Source organism: Lathamus discolor, chromosome 6 (assembly GCF_037157495.1).
Source record: "Lathamus discolor isolate bLatDis1 chromosome 6, bLatDis1.hap1, whole genome shotgun sequence".
NCBI classification, from domain to species: Eukaryota; Metazoa; Chordata; class Aves; order Psittaciformes; family Psittacidae; genus Lathamus; species Lathamus discolor.
The window spans coordinates 78,832,056-78,846,891 of NC_088889.1; the positions used below are offsets into that span (position 1 = coordinate 78,832,056).

Below are 14,836 nucleotides of genomic sequence, written 5' to 3' on the forward strand. Positions count from 1 at the left end.
GCCATCAACTTCATTTGCCCTTGGGTATGATAAACTAAATATCTGATTTATGCATTTTCATATTTTTCTTCTTTTAATTCTATCACTTTATTGCAATATGAAAGATTCCTTAATTTTTAATAAAATATTAAAAATATGGAAAAAGAGCGCATGTATTTTTAAGCTGATAAGCATGCTTACTGAAGATGAAACAACTGTCACATTTAGAAAATGTCAGCCAAAATTGACATAAGTTTAAAATGTACTCATTGAAGTCAAGGCAAATTCTCTTTTATGGCTATGCAAAACATTTGGGAAATACAGGCATGGCTCTGTGCATCATCTTGAACAAAGACATGCAGCAATTCGCTATTTCAACATATATGTCAGGTATTCAGTCCAGTGAACTGTCCCGTTAATACATGCTCAGGAAAATCTAGTAGTTACATACCTGGTAAGTCAAAGCATCTTTATTTGTACTTGGTCCTAAAATAAAGCCTGAAAGTTATGAAGTTATGAAGATCAATGTTCTGATCTAGAAAGCGAAAAATATTTAGCTGCCTTTGAACTCCTACTAAAGGTTCAGATCTTTCTCCCATTGCCTTCCATGGGACCTGGGTATGCAGAAATGTAAATTTTTGAAAAATGTGATGTGTATCTTTAGGCTGAGTTCCTTGCTACACCAGCTAGTGCTTAATGAGCCTGGAAACACCAATTAGCTATTCCAGTTGTGTACTGGCAGGTGCATCTCCTCTTCCATCCCCTGCCATGAAATGGTTATCAAGGTTATCAAGAAAATGGAGCCAGGCTATTCAGAGACACACACCAGGAAGATAAGAGACAACAAAAGTAACTTGAAAGCAGAGAGGTTTCCACTGTTAGGACATTCAAGCACTGGAACAGATGATCCAGGAAGGTTGTGCAGTCTCCATTGTTAAACGTGCCCTGCTGCAACCTGGTCCTTCCAACCTGAATTATTCTATGATTCTAAGACTTCATGTCTTCCTTCTTTCCCATGTTTTGGCTCTCATTAACTTTCATTTCATTCACATTTTCAGGCACTTCTATAATACGGAAAAATGTGGAAAATGGCACTAAACAGTTTTTAAATTCCTTGCATAAATTCATATTCATCTTTTTGCCTTTTTTAAACCATACATACCCAGCTATATTACTGTCCTTTGTAGAACAGTGACACAGATACTCAGTGACAGAACTTTTTCCATCTTTTGAATCTTCCTTTTCTCCAGTAGGGTCTTAATATTCTCATGGATCCTATTCATGAGTGGCTTCAATTAGGAAAAGTTGCACATTTTTTCTTGATATGTTTCTTATTTACCAGTAGATACAAAATTTCCTGTGAAAGCAACTAGTCTAAAGAAGTGGGGGCAAAAAGAGACTGTCAGTTACGTGTAGCCAAACTGTATGATTTATTACGTTTCAGTGAGATATGAGGAGCCTCCAGGAAGCTTCTAGTAAGTGCTTACTTATTTGCTGGGACTTGGTGTACTCTAATATTTCTTTTCTGGATGTACCTCCTTGAAATACTGGTCTACATTCTTCACTGAGATAACAATTAAAGACTTAGCTGAAATCAGCTGTATTAGTTCTGTCCTCGAGATGCCAATACTCTGGGAATCTACAGTAGCCAAGATGAGACCATTAGCTTCCTTATTCTGGATGTCTCGATAAGGCACGTAATCTGTCCTACCAAGGGATGTGAACATATTTGTATGCTGAAACTATGCTTTCTGCATAATGAATAATCTATTCCAGAATAGATGTGCAAATGAAAAACTGATCCAGGTCTCATCTTCTGTTTCAGCATAAGAGAACAGACGAAGCATGAGAGACTATTGCTATTGATTTGTTCCACTGGTTGCAGAAGAAACAGATCATTTCTTTCTGTATTATGCAAAGGGGCAGAAGCAATGGAAGGAAGCAGCGCCATGTTTCCATCTCCTGCCATATTCAGAGGTATAAGTGATTCCTGTACTGGGAAATGTACAATGGGATACATAAAATATGTTCTGAGGAAATAAAAGGCCAGAAAGGAAAGAGTAGCCCTAAGAAATGCACAATGTGATACATAAAATATATTCTGGGGAAATAAAATGCCAGAAAGGAAAGAGTAGCTCTAAGAAATGCACTCTTCTTTCTGGCTAGACAAAAAAAATGGGGTAAAAGTGTTTAGAGACTACTAGTGGCCAACACAATTAAAAGTCAGAAAGTTAAGCATGAAAAAAAGCTAGCCAAATCAAGAAAAATATATATTTTACTACCATGCATGAGTTTTAGAATATAACTTGGGATCAAGAGATGAACAGTCAAGGCAAAGGCAGCATTTCTAAAAATGGGGACTATCGTCTTCCAAATGTCTGAAAATTCCTAAGTGCCATTAGCATTTAATGAACTCCAAACCTCACAGATGGCTTTAGAAATCTCAGCTCTTTTCCTTCTGTTAAAAAATTACAATTTTAAAACCTCTTAATTCTTACATTGTAAGCTGTTCTAAAATATTACACAGTTATAATACCAGTGGTAACAGTATTCAAAATTATTCAAAGATGAAGGCTGAAATATTGTTAGACGTTAATGTTGATTTATCAGTTATCATTTCAATATTATAAATGTGCATAAAAACTAGAATACAGAGGGTCTATAAAATAATAAAAGAAAGAAAATGAGACAAAACTCAAGCTTCGTTTCTATTCACTTCTTAGTAGAATTTTCTACAGAAATGGAACTATTCTACATCTTTATTAAAAATTTTGTAATAAGGCGAAATTAAAAAAAAATTACAATCATTAGTAACCAGGGTAATTTTGTATTAGGAGTTGTGACCCTGTGGGGGAAACTACATTTTGGCAATATAACATACTATACATAATAAAAGAAAAATCATGACTTCCAGACACACAGATTCAACAAAAGTGTAATGATTTCTACTGCAAGGGCTACCAGCAATCTCTGTTATCAAACTGTTTATTACACATTGCCCAGTGGGAGGCAGATAGGCAAAGTCTGTTTGCTTATGCATTTGGCATAATTGAAAACAAACAGGTGTTTGTTAGGATATCATTCTTCAAGGAGCACCACTGCAAAATAAGACTTTTCAAAGAGATTGAGTCACGAGACATAATGGAAACAGTGAAGTATAGAACTTAGCTAGCTATATATGACTATCTAGGGAATTAATAACAGTGGAAAGACCGTATGATGGAAACAGCAACCCCTGAAATAAATTCCCTAGGCTAGAATTCAGAGAGATGAGAGGAACAGGGTAAACTCAAAAAAAAAAAAAAAAAAAAAAAAGGCAAAAAAAAAAATAAAAAGCAGCTTTATCTAGAGTACTTCCCAGAAAAAAAAATACTGCCCCATTCTGCCAGAAGCAGCTCCCTAACAGTGAGATGAATGAACTGTTGGGGTAATTTTTCAAGAAACGACTTTCAGTCAAAGATTGCTATTTCATTGAAAAGGGAATATTGACTTAAACAGTATTTCATTGTTACTATAAGGATTAAAAACAAAACAAAACAAACAAAAAAAAAAAACCCACACTGCTTGGGAAACATGACATAGGAGAAAATATTCTTGGCACACCTGGAACCAAACGCAGTTTAAACTTCATTTCCAATTTAAAACACTTCATATGTTTTGTTAGTTCACTATGTATTTGTAGACTCCTGATTTGAAAGTAGATCCCACATTCGTATTATAAAAGCAACAGCTCTAGGGATGATATTCATAGCCTTTAATGTAAGAGAGTTACACCATGGTATAGAGGACCTCTATGGAACTCTTATCCTCATTTCTGGTTTTAATGAATAAAATCAATTAATCATTTTAGTAGACTAGATAAGCTTTAAATGAGTGAAACTGCATTCTAGACTGAGAGCAATCTTCATAAGGAGCATATGCATTAATGTTGTTAATTCAGACAACGTAAAATATTTTCTTTACAGAGGACAGCTATGAACACGGAGCAAATGCTGCTGTTCACCCTACTTTAGCAAGCAGCAATTATTACTGTTTCATTCAGCCACACGCTCCTCATCTGATCAGATTGCAGAATGGGCATCAGTGGTGCCACCAATACTATGTAAAACACTGAGAAAAAACAGTTCTGGTTCTGTTTCAGAATTTTAGATGATACATTTCTACCCCAAAGTTTTGTACAGGAAAATGGCTGATGGCAGTATCTATTGTTTTAGCTTGTCTTTGCTATTTTTATTAGGGTAGCATTTTACAATTTAAAATACCCACTTGTACACAGTTTTTATCTTTTGTGAAAAAGACTTCTTGTCTATTTGCTTCCTGACACAATCAAATGATAGCATAACATAAGACTTCTTGGTTTTCAATCATAGTTGTGACCAGAATAGAAAAAGAAACACAACTTCATCTTCTACACAAAATGCAAAGTGCACAAAGTACTGGATTCCAAAAAAACCCCACTGCTACTGCAGAAATTTTGACTGTTTCTGTAGAACATTGTAATATAGGTATTATTTTAATTATTATTTTAAAATATACTTTGAGGATAAAGAGGCAACTAAAAACCACTGAATTATCTGTTGACATTACTTACATATGCTTATAAACACATTTACCTTAACAACAGGCATTGGGAAAGTTGACATTTTTAGGGGGCTTAATTCACATTAATGCGCTTTTGTCACAAAATGAAACAAAAAAAAGCCGTAACACTAGCTTACTTGTGGATGTGTATACTAGTGAACTGGGGGCACTGTACACGGGAGATCCCTCCTGGTTTGCCTGGCACAGCAGCACCCTGCCTACAAGAAAGAGAGAGAGAGTGGTATCTGGTTTTGGAACACTCATACTAAACCTCAATTTTTATCTCAAAGCAGAAATAAAGTCAGAACCAGAGCAATGCAGTGAAGCTGGGGCACTTTTTGTCCTTTGACTTCAAAGCAGAAAGAGCCCCAAAGAACACGTAAAATTTTACATTGGAAAAAGCAAAACACAGACATCTCCCCAAATACAAACACCCTTTCATCAGAGGGGGAAGCTGGCACAGGCTTACAGCACCCACCAGCCCCCCCCCAGCTGCTCTCCCAATCTCTGCCCTGGCTCTCCCAGACAGAAGCTGCCTCAGTAGCTTTGCAGCTAACAGGAGCCACCAGCCCTCCCCACACCACCCAGCTCCTCTCCCTATCCTTGCCTGACGTGAAAGGCCACTAGAGAAAACACAGCAGATAAGCCAGACCACAAAGCTCCCATGTACAGACATTAGGCTGAGTACAATCTCAGTTATACGGCTTAAATTAATACTGGCGCAAGCAATTACTAATACATGTGAAGATTTCAGTGTTTTTTGCCTGAATGAGAAATACATAAACATAAGCTACTTTCCAGTAGATAAACTGGATTCTGGATTAACAACAAAACCAAATAAAGGAAACTTTTTCTTTTTTTTTTTTTTTTCCCAAAAAAAGTAATAACCAGATCAATTTAAAACAACACTTTTGCAATGTATGCTCATTTTGAACAAATGACAGATGTTTTGGCTTACTTCCAGTGCTTTCTGCTTGTTTGTTTTTCAATGAAATTAAATAAATTGCCATGTATTTCAACATCTTCCTTAAAATTATATTTTAGCAGTCTTAGCTGAATACGGATAGAGGAAGAAACAACTATACTTTCATACTAAGAAAAACACTTCTGCACTTCTGGAATACAGCCCAGCAGGAAAAGCAGGATGTGACACAACTGGTTTAGCAGATACAGGTATATATACACCTGTATACACACACAAAGAATTACATATACACATACACAGACATACTTCAAGCTGTCAGGATTTGTGACTCATGCAATTTCAAAAATATTAAATTTACATGAAGATTTGTGAGACTTTAGAAGTTGTACATTGACACAAGAAATGTAACTTAACAGAGTTGAATCAAATATGCTTGGAAGGAAAAGATTAATTACAAATGGCAGGCATGTTTTCTATGTAGTATTACAAGAGCATTTTTAACTTATATTCAATTAACAGAGTTCTTTCAAAATATATATATATATATATAAAAAATCTGTCATTAACCAGTTCTTTGATTATTGCTTGCAGCTGCTATCTGAAGCAGAAATACAGGAAACGAAAAGAACTCTTGTAATTTATGCAATTTAGCTGTGAACACTGGAAATATCATGAAGTATTATGCTTCTAGCCTTCCCAGACAATAGCCTATCCATTAACTAAGAGGATTTGGAGATGCTTGTTTTTTTCTTCCACCAATCCACTACTAATCTGAAAGATAAAACAAACTAAAAAATTTTGGTTTCTTCCTTACTGTAAGACAGTACATAGCCGACTATATTGATACACCAATATCTATCTCTCAGCCTTCCCCCAAAATCCACAACTGGAAGCTGTTAGATGAACGTATACCTACTGAGATCCTAACAGCATGCATTACTTTCAGGCTAATGATGAGCAGGACCTATAAACACACTCACTTGACACTAGGAAGGTGTACATTGGAATACGGATGTATTTTAACATCATAGATGCTTTAAAACTTGTTATTACAGATGCCTGAAAATGAGTGAGCTGAAGACAGAGAGGCACTCAGCCAGCAAAGCCAAATGCACAAAGGAATCACTAAAATCAGTAATTTCCATTAGTTTTTAAGATTAATGTAATTATAACATCTTCAAGTATGTTTCGTAAATATATAAAGGTTTTTAGAAATTTAGGATTACAATTTATATTCTTCCACATATATTCCAGATGACACTTTGCTTGTTCCATGATCCACAGACCATTCCTTTTTTTTTTTGCAGCTAACGTTCTTATATTTTTTCTGATCTCATCTCATACAAATCTAATTTTCCTTACTCTCGTCTTCTAATTTCTAATCATCCATGCTACTAGAGTGTATTTAATCTGTGGCATAGAGATTTTTAATTGTATTTTGAAAATATGCTTTCAAATTTGTACATAAAATTAATACTAATAGCTAAACCACTATTATTAGATTTTGTTGTAGAAAAATATTGACCTTTCTAATCTACTTTTGTGACAAAAGATTACTTCTGCTGCATCCAATCTCAGTATTTAAAATATTTAAATTCTAATTAATACAACTAGGGAAAGATTCAATTATTTACAATAACATCTTCCAAATAATCTCAGAACATTGAAACAATTTATAAATTCCCTAATGGAAAAAAAAAAACAAACCAACACCAAAACCAAACCCCACTATTTTTCTCTTAGAATACTAAATTCTAGCATGACTGAATATAAGTGTTTTAATTTCTTCTTTTTTGTTATGGTTTTGTTTTTAAGAAAGTGGATTTTAATATAAATTTCTTAGCATTTCTGTTCAAACTGCAATTTAATAATATCATGGAGCTGATGAACTTCAGAAACTTACAGTCATTCAGTCTTTAATTCCACAATGCCTTCTGCACCAGCATATTTAAGGCTGGTATTTCCTTATTAAGAACAATCAGCATGACTTTTTGCTTTTCTCTAAGTATCTGTCTGGTCACAGCAGACCTGCCACCAGTGCTACTGGATTTTGGGGATCATCAGCAGAAACCCCTTCCCAACTTACTCCATCAGAAGGATCAGAAGAATACCAGCTTATGTATCTGAAGCATGTGTTCACTATGGGCACACAGGAGAGCTTTAGACAGGCCAAGGGCAGAAGGGAAATCCAGCTCTGCTGGGTCCACAGTGGCAGAGCAAACATAGCACAAGCTGCAGTGCTGTTGCCAAGCACTGCTGTATCTTGGCAGAGATCCCTCCAGACAGATGCACTGCTCATCCTTGCCATACAGGCTGCCAACCTGGACAAAAACTACTTTTCAGATAAAAAAATATTCCCACTCATACTTCTCTTCCCCCTATGTTTTCTCTTATAGTCCATGATTAAGAATGTACTGTTTGATTAGGCCTTTTGTTGAAGCCCTATAGTTATTTTAAGGAAATAATTACTCTCAAAATACTCAGAAGAAAATTATGTGAAGCCATTGTTTTCAGGATAGTAAAAACTACATTCCTAGTGGTTCCAAGACATCTGACTAAAAGGACTTTCCTGATCATTTTGTCATACTTTCAAAAATAAGTTTTATGCCTAGTTACTACATGACTGATATAAACTATCTACAGAGCATAAGCAGAAATACCAATGTTCCCATGGGTACCCACGGGCTCATACAAGACATATGATGAAGTTCACTGCATTCCTTAAATACACAGGTAGCTAAGAGGTACTCAGGATCAGCTACAGGAAGACACTCCAGGAAATTATAACGGATTTTAAATCACTTCTGCTAAAAATAGCTTTTAACTGGAACTACTGTGTAACCAGTGCTACAGACAGCCTAAAGTAAAGGTCTGGAGTGAGTCTAAAGAATTTGAACAATTAACTGGAATCTCTTATGGCATCCTTTGTGGAAGTATAAATTGAAACACTTTCAGCAGAAAAAGAATTAATACAATTAGCTAAAATTATGCTACTGATGTAAAATTAGCAGTGTTGCAAGGCCATGATCACAGCTCTCTCCTGCTGCAAAAAGTAGATGGAACTTTTAGAAACCTTCACCACTGTGATTGCGTAAAAAGGAAAAAGTGAATACAGGCTAGAAATATTTGTCTCCCATTTTGCCTATGTTATTAAAAAATGTTATTTTATGACTCTAATCTAAAAGCTGCATTGTTTATTGAATTCCATAACTGCTGTTCCATTTTCTCTTTCTCCCAATATGGGTGGATGTTACATAGTCCAATCTTCTCCCTGGGTTAGTTCTCAGACATTCTGATCACTGTTGCTCTTTGTACTTTCTGCAACAACTATTATGCTTATACATTTATTTTCTTTTCATTAAGCAATACACAAAGGAAACTATAAAGCTGTATCTCTCATGAACACATCATCAGATTTACTAGTGTGTCAAGGATCCACATAAACACTCTATGTCAGCTCTTGAGTTGCTGTTCTAGAAGTGTAATTTAGTATCGTTCTTTCCGGACAGAAACAGCATTATCTTTATTCTGGTCTGAAATACTGTTCTATGATGGGTCACTTCAAAATGTGTCACAGAAATGGATAGCAACACCTAAAAGGCCACTGTTGTACAACAATAGTATGTGTTAGCTTCTATTGTTCTATCTGACTAGGGATTTTAAAGACAGCCTCTATCCTGAATACATAATAGCTGTTAAGTGCTCTCTTAGCTCTTTATTATCAATACTCAAGCTGCACAGTTTAGAATGCTTTTGAATATGCAGTTAACTAAAAAAAAAAAATGCTTTGTGAGTGTCTTCAGTTATTTGAGATCTTTCTCTAAATGGAATAATATTCCTTCAGATTTTAACACAACTAGTCATGGATGGTTGTGTTGATACATTGAATTGTTTCATCCATTATCAACAAAGAATTCAGTAGCATCACCCAAAACCACACACCTCCTTTCTTCCAGTATGTTAAAAATACAACCAAACCCTATATTTAATTGCCTTAAAGTTATGAATTTCATTTAAACAAGAGACTCGCATATTAGGGAGGACATTGTGAAATAGTATGTCCAAAGGAGAGTTCTCTAAGTCCAAATTCAGTATCTATAGTACCTTTTGACAGCAAACGTGAAATACATTCAATTATTGAATAACCTGTGTATACTTGCTGCTGGGAATGAGAAAGAGAATCTGTGCTCTATACATATTTATGTAGATGACAAGTTGCTTTAACACTTCACCCACTTCATCAATGAGAAGTTAAAAATTATTATCTACTAACCCACTAAAATTCTCAAAAATTCTAAAAAGTATTTTAACTATAAGATACATATACACACACACACAAATTACCTTATGCTGGGAGATGTTTCCCACTGAAGCTGTTCTGGACCTTTGAAAAGCAAATCTTTATTCCTGACCTTTCTAGGTCCTCCTGGCAGACTAAAAGGTAGGTAAATGATGGCCATTTACTCTCAGTTGATTGTAACCTTAACTTCTTTCATTTGTAACTTTGAGAAACAAACATGAGAGAAATTCTGAAGTATAAACTCAGAACTGATATTATACTATTCTTGAAATAGGATACTTGAGAATATAAAACATATTCTGCTGATAAGTAAAATGGGTAGCATTACACATTTGCCTGTTGAATAAAGACTGCAATATGAATAGAATCACAGAATAAATGAAACTGGAGCCTTTCTGCTCAAACATGAACACTACTGTTTCACCATGGCCCTGGAGGGATTACAAGTAGATGTGTTTTTACTTTATCCTCTCATATTGTGTCAAGACACTATTTTCTGTGTAGATTACCTATTTCAGTAAATCAATAAGACAGAGACTCAAATCTAATGCAATTAGATGCAGAGGTGCAAATTACCAACCCCTCAGTTTTATCTGCTTACCCCAGTGGATGCACGTTTTAACTTACAAATAAATTCTATTCTGAATGACGAACTGAGAATATAGGAGAGCAAAAACTGAATCATCATGCATAATCCTTACTATAGTTAGTCTATTTCTTCAGGTTCCAGAATTTCACGAGCCTGAAACATTACAAAAACGGTAATACAATGTTTCCAAACTTTCCAAAACACTCCTTTTTGCTAGAAGCAGTTCTATGCTTCCAGATTTCCCCAAAAACAATTTTCACAAAGAAAATCTGACAGCACCAAGCTGATAGACATTGTGTTCCACTGTAAAGCACAGCTTTGCCTCAGCTACCTCTACAAATGAGGAAATGAATGAAAACTCAGTACTTTGAAATTTATGCACAGTGAGTATTACGAAATGCAGTTACAATGCAAATGTATTTTGGATTTTGTTATCCAATGCCCTAAATGTGGAAAAAAAAAAAAAAAAGGCAGAAGATGAAACAGAAGACATTAGCTATATGTTTGGAATATAATTCATCATAATCTTAAACAGCTTTAGCATTAATTTACACATGCAATCAAGGTTTAACACACAGCAGAGTTGTTTACCATTCCAGTTAACTGTATTAACCTTACATTTCATATATTACTTTATTAATTTCCATTTCAGAATAGTTTGTCTGCCTGACTGCCCATTCAAACACATGGATCTTCAAAACTTTGTTATTCTTCTAATCAGAGGAATTTATTCCTCTGCATAACTGCTACTAACTTATTTAGCACTGCAAATATCCCACCCACTCCTGAACAAGCAAGTGTTTTAGTGATGATCTAAATTTTCCTCTGAGAGATTCTTAAGCCTTCTGTACCCATAGGTGCTATTTGAATTACAGTCTCCATTTTACTCCATCAGACAACCACCATGCATATTGTAGCCTAGACCTCAGGTCCAGACAGTGCATGCCTAAGCTGACCTGTATTATCAAGCAATTTGTGAGACAGTAGCAGAAGCTATAAACCAGCTACATTTACATCTGGCCCCTAAAGCTACACCATACACAGTCAGGACAGTTTACTCTGCTCCAGGTTTAGTCTTCTCCCTTGAAGCAGACAACCCCACCACACACGGTTCAAAGCTGTCCAAAAGCCAATCTGCGTGACACAGAACTGCCAGTGTGCACACAGAGCCTCCAGTACTGTTCCCAGTGCTGTTTCTTGCAAACGGAATCATAGATGAGGCCCTCAGTGATATGGTTTGGTGTGGTCTTGACAGTCCTGCGGTCATGGTTGGACTTGACAATCTTAAAGGTCTTCGCCAAGACTAGTTCTCTGATTCTATGATTCTGTGATTCTATTTCACGTTGTCGTGGTTTGAACCCAACCACAAACCTCGTCCACTCACTCCCCCCCCTTTCTTTCCCTCCCCCTGCTTCTGGAGGGACGGAGAGAAGAATCGAAAAGAATGCAACTCCCACGGGTTGAGATAAGAACAGTTTAGTAACTAAGGTATAACACAAATCATTACTGCTACCACCAATAATAATAATGCTAAAGGAAATAACAAGAGGAAAGAATACAACACCTCAGCACCAGCTGACTGATAACTAAGAAGGAGAAGAATGACTGCTGCTGCTCAACCCAGGACACACGTGTACTAAACCTGCTCTGCAAATCCTAAGCCACCATGTGGCAAGTGGGGATAACATTCAGATTTACTTAAAAACTATGCTAACGCTGCAAACTAAACAAGAGGATGCCATGGAGATAGTTGTGGGAAAAAATATTCCAGTATAATGTTTATAATTAGATGGTTTTAGGCTGCCACCATATTAACTGAATTTATTTGTGGTCCATCACTAATCAGGAAGCCATAGAACATGTTTTTATTAATCACCAGAATGATGCTTAAATTAAAGAAGTCCAAGCATTGTTCTTTCCTCAAAAGATTCTCTTAATGAGTTCTCAATGTTCTTTTTAGCCCTTTAAAAACTGATCAATTATATCCACAATAAAAAAACATTTGAACAAATATACACTAAATTTGTTCAACGGCCATTCACTGGCCCTACTTCCTTCTTTACTAGACTTTTTGTGCTCTTCTATGTATTACGTCATTCTACACATTTTTTCCATCCCAGAACAGCTGATATAACAATTCTTCACTTTGCCTCCATGCCTCAACTTTGTTGTTTGCAGCCATGCCAGCTCTATCAACTCTCAGAGTATTCTTTGTCTATATGCTAATGATATGACTTCTAGAAAAATCTTCAGCATCAGTGATCTGACCTGTCACTGGAGAATTGAGCAGCTCCACTGCTGATATTGCACGGTAGTGGGGATGCAGCATTAACTTACACTTAACAGCTCCAAATCAACTGATTCCAAGTAATGAGATAGGGTCGGTGTGGTTTTGCTGTACAGTCACCTAAGACTAGTTCAACTGGGAATCTCAGTAGTATTAACTCAGGCTGACTTGCAGGAAACTCAAGACCTGTAACTCAGCAAGACTGTACCAACAAGCAAACAGATCCCAAACCCACGACCCTCAAACACCTACTTTCCCAAGTTCTGAAAGAATTCCAGCTTTCAGCAAACTCGCAGTTCCTTGTTTTTCTAGTTGTGCAGAAATTCATCGTAATCCAGTCTCAAATGATTCCTCTATACCAGACTGTGGTCAAAATTCCTTAATTTTTACATTGAAGAAGCAGGAACTCCCTCCTTAACCACTCTCTAGCTTCCGTTCTTAAGCTCTATCTACACTTCAAGATTTACCATTAAATCATCAAATGTATGGAATTTCTTTTAGAGATCATATAGGAAAAGTATCAAAGCCTCAGTGTATACTGTATTATTAAATATGCATTCAAACAGAGGCATATTTATATGAGTAATGCTGACAGTATCTGTGAAGTTCTCTTAAATGTGCAGAATTTGATACAATGATAAAAATAGGTTGAGTCCAGATTTAAATGTATAACCAAGTGACTAAATTAATTTTTCAAAATAAGTAATTGGCTTCATTCTTTGAACAATCCTTGCTAAGTTGCCATGATGGCATACACTTTAATGAAAAACTCATAATGCAGCATAAGGAATAATTAATTCTGGGAGATTTTTTTTAAGTAAATAGCTAGAACAGATGCTGAATTCCATTTTTCTACTGGCTTTATTAATCTTTTATAAACTAGTATGTCCACTCTAATGGCTTGCAACAGCTCTACAGAAGTTTCAGAAATGCATTAGCTGTCTCCAGAGGTGCTAATCTAACTAGACTGTCATCATTTGTATGATGGTACTTTATGGTTTTTGAGACAACAGTTACAGTTTTGTTTTATGTTTTGAAAAGGAGCAGTTATATATAATAGATGGAATATTAAACAATAATTATTTAATTTTTCTCTAGTTAAAAAATTACGTAAACTGTTTCACTTATAATACTGAGAATATGTTTATTTAGGAAAATATGCTTAGTTGATGGGTAAATTTAAATCTAAGTGTATGTATTCAAATTGTAAAATTAATTAATCTATAAACTGACAGACAACAAATTTTCACCAAAATTATGCTTTAGAGACATGGTACAGTGAACTTTTACCCTAGGATTAGAATTGCTGTGCAAGCATGTAATTCAGCTTCACAAACTCAAAACACCTTCATTGAGAAGTGTTTCTAGGGTATTTGCTGAGCCTATGCCAAACTCATTTAAATTCAAAGAGAAACACTAGAAAGATGAAATGAATCCCAGGTGCTCTTACAACCCAGAAATAGATGCTTTAAGACATGAACAAAGAGAATTAGTGTTAGCAAACACACAGGCATTCTCTCTTCCCCTGGATTCCTCTTGTTTAAATGCATGTTTTAATATATATATATCTGCATATACACATATAAATATATATAGTACTTCCCTTCTTACCTATATATAACATTATATTTCAAAGTTTTAATCAAACTTATGAAAGGAAGTTTATTACAAAACCAGCTTCTTGGAGGATACTTCTAGCTCCGAAATCCACAGCATGCTAAAAGGTCTGAAGCATCTGAAACTTCTGTCTCTTCTAAACAGCATATAAAATAATAAAAAGCACATGCTTCCCCTTTCTTCCATTTTAACTGATTGGGGAGATTTCCCAAGCCACCCTGGAGCCACTAACTGTCCAAGAAACTGGTGCCTACATCAGTTTCCCTACTGGTTAAGACTATTTGTGAAGTGAATACAACTACTCAGGTACATGGATGACTCTTGAAAGTAGCTTCTCAAAAATTTTTAGCACTTCATGACTATTCAAGAGAAATATTATGTAATTAATCTCTTCAGCAAAAGGTGAATGGGATCTTTACTACTTTTCATCAAGCTATGCTCTATGCCTTGTTCTAATGGTTCTTCTCTATTAGTCTCAAGTTCTTTCTCCACTGCCAATTTAAATTTTGATTTTTTTGTTTTTAATATTGTTTGTTGGTTATGACCAGACAAGAACAT

General features: G+C 35.5%; 1 protein-coding gene across 38 annotated transcripts in view; it reads right to left on the minus strand.

Annotated features, from left to right (window-relative positions):
- The window catches only part of RBFOX1 (RNA binding fox-1 homolog 1), an 892,094-nt gene that overhangs the window by 62,459 nt on the left and 814,799 nt on the right, over positions 1–14,836 (minus strand). For 34 of the 38 annotated variants that reach the window (XM_065683986.1, XM_065683982.1, XM_065683976.1 and 31 more), the window contains one exon: positions 4,698–4,778. The exons of the other annotated variants lie outside the window; for them this stretch is intronic. In XM_065683986.1, coding sequence (XP_065540058.1) covers positions 4,698–4,778 — 81 coding nt within the window. The remainder of the gene's footprint in view (positions 1–4,697; positions 4,779–14,836) is intronic. 38 annotated transcript variants of the gene reach the window in all.